The sequence below is a fragment of the Drosophila sechellia genome, unplaced genomic scaffold, assembly GCF_004382195.2.
Source record: "Drosophila sechellia strain sech25 unplaced genomic scaffold, ASM438219v1 U_318, whole genome shotgun sequence".
In the NCBI taxonomy this organism is placed as follows: Eukaryota; Metazoa; Arthropoda; class Insecta; order Diptera; family Drosophilidae; genus Drosophila; species Drosophila sechellia.
Window position 1 is genome coordinate 145,857 of NW_022611265.1, and position 8,254 is coordinate 154,110.

At 34.1% G+C, this 8,254-nt stretch overlaps 1 protein-coding gene across 1 annotated transcript; it reads left to right on the forward strand.

Moving 5' to 3' along the window:
* The first annotated feature begins 766 nt into the window (after nt 1-766).
* Nucleotides 767-7,993, forward strand: LOC116803216. The gene is made up of 2 exons (XM_032727100.1): nt 767-5,708; nt 7,650-7,993. The coding sequence occupies exons 1-2, from the start codon at nt 839-841 to the stop codon at nt 7,919-7,921; spliced, it is 5,142 nt and encodes a 1,713-aa protein (XP_032582991.1). The 5' UTR covers nt 767-838; the 3' UTR covers nt 7,922-7,993.
* The last annotated feature ends 261 nt before the right edge of the window (nt 7,994-8,254 follow it).

Sequence of the window (8,254 nt, forward strand, 5' to 3'; positions counted from 1 at the left end):
CGAGCCTTTAATCGACTCTGCAGTTTCCCCCTACCAAAGGTAAGGAACTCAGAGAAAGGCCAGCTCCTTTAAGCATCTTACAGCTAAAGGTAGCAAAAATAAGTGACTCTTGTTTCCCCCTACCAAAGGTAAGGAACAGAGTATAAATATAAAAAGCAAAAAGATACAAAAGAATCTTTTATGTTTTAAAACAAGCACCTTATAGTCTATAGCTAAAGGTTGCTTTGTGTACCATTATAAATTGTGGTAAGGCGTGCTTGAGGCCATACATCAGCAATTGTGAAATTAAAAAGTGCATAACAAAAGTGCCTTATAAATGCTCTAATAGCATTAAATCAGCTCATAAATAGAGTGCAGTGTATATGCCATAAGAGCATAAATTAAATAAAAAGTGCCTGAAAACAGTGCCTTATAAATGCTCTAATAGCATTAAATCAGCTCATAAATAGAGTGCAGTGTATATGCCAAAAGAGCATAAATGCCGAAATAAATGGCTAAAAAACAAAAAATCTGACTGGACTACAAAAATAATAAAACGTGCCAAATAAAAAAAAAAAAAATCATCTTTAAACATCGACGGAGCCTTAAAGAAGAGAAGGAAGTCAAATTCAAAGGAGCCTCTACCAGAAGCAGAAGCAGCAACAACAGCAGCAGCAGAAGCAGCAACAGCAGTAGCAACAGCAGCAACAACAGCAGCAACAGCAGCAGCAACAACAACGACATCAGCTAAGTCAAAACAAGAATTTTCTGTTTATCCAAACACACATATATATATAAATACATATAAAATACATATACACGTACTATATATATTAAGAAATTACAAAAAATTTTCAAAATGATGTCAGAAAAGACTATTCAATTCCTTAAGAAGCAGTCCGAAATTATTTTGGAAATTAGAAAGTTGGAAGTAAAACCAACATTAACAGATGTAGAAATTCTAAAATTAAATGAGCTTCAAAAATGTTTCATTGCTAATCATAGCAATTTGTTAAAGATCGGCGTTGTCGATCATGAATATTTTAACGCGAAGCAGTATGATTTAATAATGATGGTGTTAGAAAAAATTAAAAATAAAAATGAAAAAATTAAGGGCGAGTCGGTAGAAAACACTTTCCCTAAATCAAACACTGTCCCTAAATCAAACCCTCCCCCTACATTAAACCTTGAAATGTGTGGTCACCCTGAAAAAGAGGGTATAGCACAAAACAACGCTTTAAAAGTAGAGCAGGCATTTCGAAATAATGTTGGCCAATTTCGAGTATATCTAGAAGATACGTCTAAACTAATAGACAGTAGTCCAGATTTCCTTAAAATAAGGAAAAATAAAATTGAATTTTTATGGCATAAAATAGATAACCTGATTGAACAGGTGAATAGTCATTTTGAGAGCTCGCTATTCGAAGAAGAAATTAGCGAACTTGAATTTGACAAACAAAATATTCTTACAGCCATTAATAGTCGACTCAGTGGCACAATAAATAAAGCTGAAATGTCGACGGTTGTTAAGGCGGAGGAGTTACCAACCCTGCCTAAAATACAGATTCCCACTTTCTTTGGTGATTCCAAAGAATGGGATCTTTTTAATGAACTCTTTACAGAGCTCATACATGTGAGAGAGGATCTCAGTCCTTCTCTCAAATTTAATTATCTAAAGTCAGCATTAAAAGGAGAAGCCAGAAATGTGGTTACTCATTTACTGCTCGGCTCTGGAGAAAATTATGAAGCCACTTGGGAGTTTTTGACCAAGCGATATGAGAATAAAAGAAACATATTCTCAGATCATATGAATAGGCTTATGGATATGCCAAATTTAAATTTAGAATCCAATAAGCAAATAAAGACATTTATTGACACGATTAACGAGTCAATTTATATTATAAAATTAAAGGCACAATTACCAGAAGATGTGGATGCAATTTTCGCTCACATAATTCTTCGGAAATTCAATAAAGAATCACTCAATTTATATGAAAGCCATGTTAAAAAGACAAAAGAAATACAGGCACTTTCTGATGTCATGGACTTTTTAGAGCAAAGGCTCAATTCTATATCATCATTCTCACAGGAAGTAAAACCTGTAAAGAAAATGATTAATAATAACAAGAATAAAAATTATAGTGACAATTGTGCATATTGCAAACTACCAGGGCATTATTTAATTCAATGCCATAAATTTAAAATAATGAATCCAGCAGAACGGTCTGACTGGGTAAGAAAAAATGGGATTTGCCTAAGATGTCTGAGGCATCCGTTTGGTAAAAAATGTATAAGCGAGCAGCTTTGTTCGACTTGTCGTAAACCTCACCACACGTTACTTCACTTTGCAGGTCATAATCCAGAAAAAGTGAATACGTGTAGAACAACAGGTCAAGCCTTGTTGGCCACGGCCTTGATTCAAGTAAAGTCGAGGTATGGAGGCTTTGAACAATTAAGAGCATTGATTGATAGTGGCTCTCAAAGCACAATTATTTCAGAAGAGTCTGCACAGATTCTAAAATTGAAAAAATTTCGGTCTCATACTGAAATAAGTGGAGTATCTTCCACAGGAACGTGCATCTCCAAGCACAAAGCGGTTATTTCGATAAGAAATTCTCCGAAAAATTTAGAAATTGAAGCAATTATTCTCCCAAAACTTATGAAGGCACTTCCAGTCAACACGATTAATGTTGATCAGAAAAAATGGAAGAACTTTAAATTAGCCGACCCCGATTTTAATAAACCGGGTCGCATTGATCTAATCATTGGAGCAGACGTATATACTCACATTCTGCAAAATGGAGTTATAAAAATAGACGGTCTCCTTGGGCAAAAAACTGATTTCGGGTGGATAGTTTCTGGATGTAAAAAATCCAAAGGAAAAGAAACCATTGTAGCCACAACAATAGAAATAAAAGAGTTAGATCGCTACTGGGAAGTGGAAGAAGAAGAAAAAGATGATATCGAGTCTGAAATCTGTGAAAATAAATTTATCAAAACGACAAAAAAAGATTCAGATGGGCGATACATTGTGTCAATTCCATTCAAGGAGGATGTCACCTTAGGAGATTCAAAGAAACAAGCGATAGCTCGTTACATGAATCTGGAGAAAAAACTAAAAAGAAATGAAAAACTTAAGGTTGACTACACTAAATTCATGAATGAATACATGGATTTAGGACACATGATTGAAGTGAGTGATGAAGGCAAATATTTTTTACCGCACCAGGCAGTGATTAGAGATTCAAGCCTTACGACCAAATTGAGAGTAGTTTTTGATGCTTCAGCAAAAACTACGAATAACAAAAGTTTGAACGACATAATGTGGGTTGGGCCACGAGTTCAAAAAGATATTTTTGACATTATTATTAAATGGAGAAAATGGGAATTTGTTGTTTCGGCAGACATTGAAAAGATGTACCGACAAATTAAAATAGATAATAATGATCAAAAATATCAATATATTTTATGGAGAAATTCTCCAAAAGAAAAAATTAAAACATATAAATTAACCACAGTCACTTACGGAACTGCATCTGCACCATATTTGGCTACCAGGGTTCTGGTAGATATTGCAGATAAATGTAAAAGCCAAGTTATTAGTGCAATAATTAGGAATGATTTCTATATGGATGACCTAATGACTGGAGCTGATTCGGTAGAAGAAGCTAATAAATTAATAACATTAATTCTCCATGAATTGCAGAAAGTTGGATTCAACTTAAGGAAATGGATTTCCAACAATTCCAAAATATTAACCACTGTGGAGGACACAGGGGACAATAAGGTTCTCAATATTATCGAAAATGAATGTGTTAAAACTTTAGGACTAAAATGGGAACCTCAAAATGATTTATTTAAGTTCAGCGTAAATTGTAATGATGAATCAAAAAATATAAATAAGCGCGTTGTGTTATCAACGCTAGCAAAAATATTTGATCCGTTAGGATGGTTGGCACCAGTCACGGTTTCAGGAAAACTTTTTATTCAAAAACTTTGGATAAATAAAAGTGAATGGGATCAGGAATTATCCATAGAAGATAAAAATTATTGGGAAAAATATAAAGAAAATTTATTATTGTTAGAGAATATTCGAATCCCAAGGTGGATTAATTCAAACAGTTCTTCAGTCATTCAGATTCACGGATTTGCGGACGCCTCCGAAAAAGCATATGCTGCAGTAGTCTATGCTAAAGTAGGACCTCATGTTAATATAATAGCTAGCAAAAGTAGAGTCAACCCTATAAAAAATAGGAAGACAATTCCCAAACTCGAGCTGTGTGCAGCTCACCTGCTTAGTGAATTAATCCAAAGACTAAAAGGATCAATTGACAATATAATGGAGATCTATGCTTGGAGTGATTCCACGATTACCTTAGCATGGATTAACAGTGGTCAAAGTAAGATCAAATTTATAAAAAGAAGAACGGATGACATTCGGAAATTAAAAAATACTGAATGGAATCATGTTAAGTCAGAGGATAATCCAGCAGATTTAGCATCCAGGGGAGTGGATTCTAACCAGTTGATCAACTGTGATTTTTGGTGGAAAGGTCCGAAATGGCTAGCAGACCCAAAAGAACTTTGGCCTCGGCAGCAGTCTGTAGAAGAACCTGTCTTAATAAATACGGTATTAAATGACAAAATAGATGATCCTATTTACGAATTAATAGAAAGGTATTCCAGTATAGAAAAACTTATACGTATAATAGCATACATAAATAGATTCGTGCAGATGAAAACAAGAAATAAAGCCTATTCATCAATTATTTCAGTAAAGGAGATAAGAATAGCGGAAACAGTTGTTATTAAGAAACAACAAGAATACCAGTTTAGGCAAGAGATAAAGTGCCTTAAAATCAAAAAGGAAATCAAGACAAATAATAAAATATTGTCATTGAATCCATTTTTGGACAAGGATGGGGTTCTAAGAGTTGGAGGAAGATTGCAAAATTCCAATGCAGAATTTAATGTTAAACATCCAATCATTTTAGAAAAATGCCACCTAACAAGCTTATTAATAAAAAATGCTCATAAGGAAACATTGCATGGAGGGATAAACCTAATGCGAAACTATATCCAAAGAAAGTATTGGATTTTCGGGTTGAAAAATTCGTTGAAAAAGTATTTAAGAGAATGTGTAACGTGTGCAAGGTATAAACAAAATACAGCTCAGCAAATAATGGGTAACTTGCCAAAATATAGAGTGACGATGACATTCCCGTTTCTTAATACTGGAATAGATTACGCAGGTCCTTATTATGTTAAATGTTCAAAAAATCGTGGCCAAAAAACATTTAAAGGATACGTTGCTGTATTCGTTTGCATGGCCACCAAAGCCATACACTTAGAAATGGTAAGCGATCTAACTTCAGACGCATTTTTAGCAGCACTCAGAAGATTTATTGCTAGACGGGGAAAATGTTCCAATATCTATTCAGACAACGGAACAAATTTTGTAGGAGCTGCAAGAAAATTAGATCAAGAGTTATTTAATGCAATACAAGAAAATATAACGATTGCAGCGCAGCTTGAAAAGGACAGGATTGATTGGCATTTTATTCCCCCGGCAGGACCTCACTTCGGAGGTATTTGGGAAGCTGGAGTTAAGTCAATGAAATACCATTTAAAGCGTATAATCGGCGACACTATTTTGACTTACGAAGAAATGTCAACTCTTTTATGTCAAATAGAAGCATGCTTAAATTCAAGGCCATTATACACTATAGTTATTGAGAAGGACCAACAAGAAGTTTTAACACCAGGTCATTTTTTAATTGGAAGACCACCTTTAGAAATAGTCGAACCAATGGAAGATGAAAAAATCGGAAATTTGGATAGGTGGAGACTTATCCAAAAAATGAAGAAAGATTTCTGGGTTAAGTGGAAAAGTGAATATTTGCATACGCTCCAGCAAAGGAATAAATGGAAAAAGGAAATTCCTAATATAGAAGAAGGGCAAATAGTTTTATTAAAGGATGAGAATTGTCATCCTGCAAGATGGCCTTTAGGAAAGGTGGAAAAGGTGCATAAGGGGAATGATGATAAGGTCCGAGTGGCTAAAGTAAAGATGCAGGAAGGATATATCACTAGACCCATTACTAAAATTTGTCCCTTGGAAGGAATAAAGTCTGTTGACAAAAATGAGGCTGACCAAGAGCCAAAAAGACGAACTAGAGCGACATCGGGAATGTCCAAGATCGGAATCATTATGGCAATGTTGTTGTTTGTGTTAAGTTGTCAAGTTTCTAGCGCATTACCTAAAGATATAGCACCAAGATATTCTATAGACAAAATAAATAAAACCTCAGCAATATATCTAGACCCGCTAGGAGATGTTGAGATTGTGAGTACTTCTTGGAATTTGTTATCTATTATAAAATGGATCCATATTTTAAAATGTTAACAAAGGGTAATGCGCTTATACAAAGTATGAGGAAAGTTTGCGAAAGACTTCATAGCTTTGAAGAGCAATGTAGTCTAGTCTTAGATAATATGCAAAGTCAGTTATCGGAACTTGAAGAAAACAATAAATTGTTTATGATGCAGTCTAGATCTAGAAGCAAGCGTGCTCCTTTCGAATTTATGGGTTCCTTGTATCATATTTTATTTGGTATAATGGATGAAGATGATAGAGAGCAATTAGAAGAAAATATGAAGAATTTGTTAGATAACCAGAACAACCTTGATAAACTAATTCAAAAACAAACATCTGTGGTTGATTCAACTTCTAATCTATTAAAGAGAACAACAGAAGATGTTAACTCCAATTTTAGAAGTATGCAAATAAGAATTGAGAACATGACAGAAGTTCTTAAAGAAAATTATTATGTTTATAAGGAATCAATAAAATTCTTTATGATTACGAAACAGCTACACTCATTGATTGAAGAAGGCGAAAAAATTCAAGCAGGCATTATAAGCCTGTTGATTGATATTAATCACGGTAGGCTAAATACAAATATTCTCAGGCCAAATCAGCTTAAAAAAGAAATTGCCAAAATTCAGCAGAGTCTTTCGGAGAACCTAGTAATTCCAGGAAAACGGTCAGGTACGGAACTTAAGGAGGTGTATACACTGTTAACAGCCAGGGGTTTATTCATCGACGATAAATTGATCATTAGTGCAAAAGTGCCTCTGTTTTAGCAGGCATCCATCCAAATTGTTCAGGCTTATTCCGGTGCCAATTCGAAATGAAGATCGGATAATAATGGTGCATACAACGTCCGAATATTTAATTTATAATTTTGAGATAGATTCCTATCACATAATGACGGAAGCCACATTAAATCAATGTCAGAAATGGCAATTAAATAAGAGAATATGCAAAGGAAGTTGGCCCTGGAATTCAGCGAATGATAATGCATGTGAGATTCAGCCTCTAAAGCCAGATAAAGCGGCGAACTGCATCTATAAAACAGTAGTCGACTCTAAAAGTTACTGGGTAGAGTTAGAAAAGAAAAGTAGTTGGTTGTTTAAGGTTCCTGCGAATTCAAAAGTCCGTCTGCAATGTACTGGCTCTCAAATTGAATTGTTTGATTTGCCTCAGCAAGGAGTTTTAAGCATTGCGCCATATTGTACGGCAAGAACCGACGATAAAATTCTAGTTGCCCACCATAACATTCAGTCCGAAAGTGAAGAATTATTATCAACACCTTATATAGGAGAAGTTAGTGAAGTGCCGAAGATTATTTGGGATCCGCTGAAACTATCAATATTAAATCATACTGAGGAATTTGAACGATTGAATAATGAAATTAAATTTATGAAAGAGAACCATCAAAAATTGAAAGATTTACATTTCCATCATATTTCCGGACATGCTGGATTAATTATTGCTTTAATACTAATGATAGTATTAATAATATATTTCATACGGAAATGTGCTGTGCAACAAAGAATGCAAGCAATAACCTTTGCAGGTCCGTTGCCAGTACTATAAATATCAATAGTAAATAAACAATAAAATAATATAACAAATAAAAATATACAGTCCACTATATCGTTGTTTAATAGAAAATGTACTTCTACATAGAAAAAGCAAAATGTTTAAAATAAGTTAATTGAGTACAAATTGTTGAATTAAAAATAATATAAACCATAATTGTAATCCAATAAAATTAAAAGCCAGAAAAACTAGGCCCATTGAAATCTTAGTCAATATGACATATATCTTAGTCCACTACTGTTATAAATAATATACTAATGTACATCTCAGCCTTGCTGGCCCTTTGGCAGAATGTTCACACATGAACACGAATATATTTAAAGACTT

Coding starts and splice junctions, on each gene's coding strand:
- LOC116803216 (XM_032727100.1), top strand. CDS start 839: ATGATGTCAGAAAAGACTATTCAATTCCTTAAGAAGCAGTCCGAAATT. Junction 5,709..7,649: donor AAGGCCATTATACACTATAG/TTATTGAGAAGG, acceptor ATATAGGAGAAG/TTAGTGAAGTGCCGAAGATT.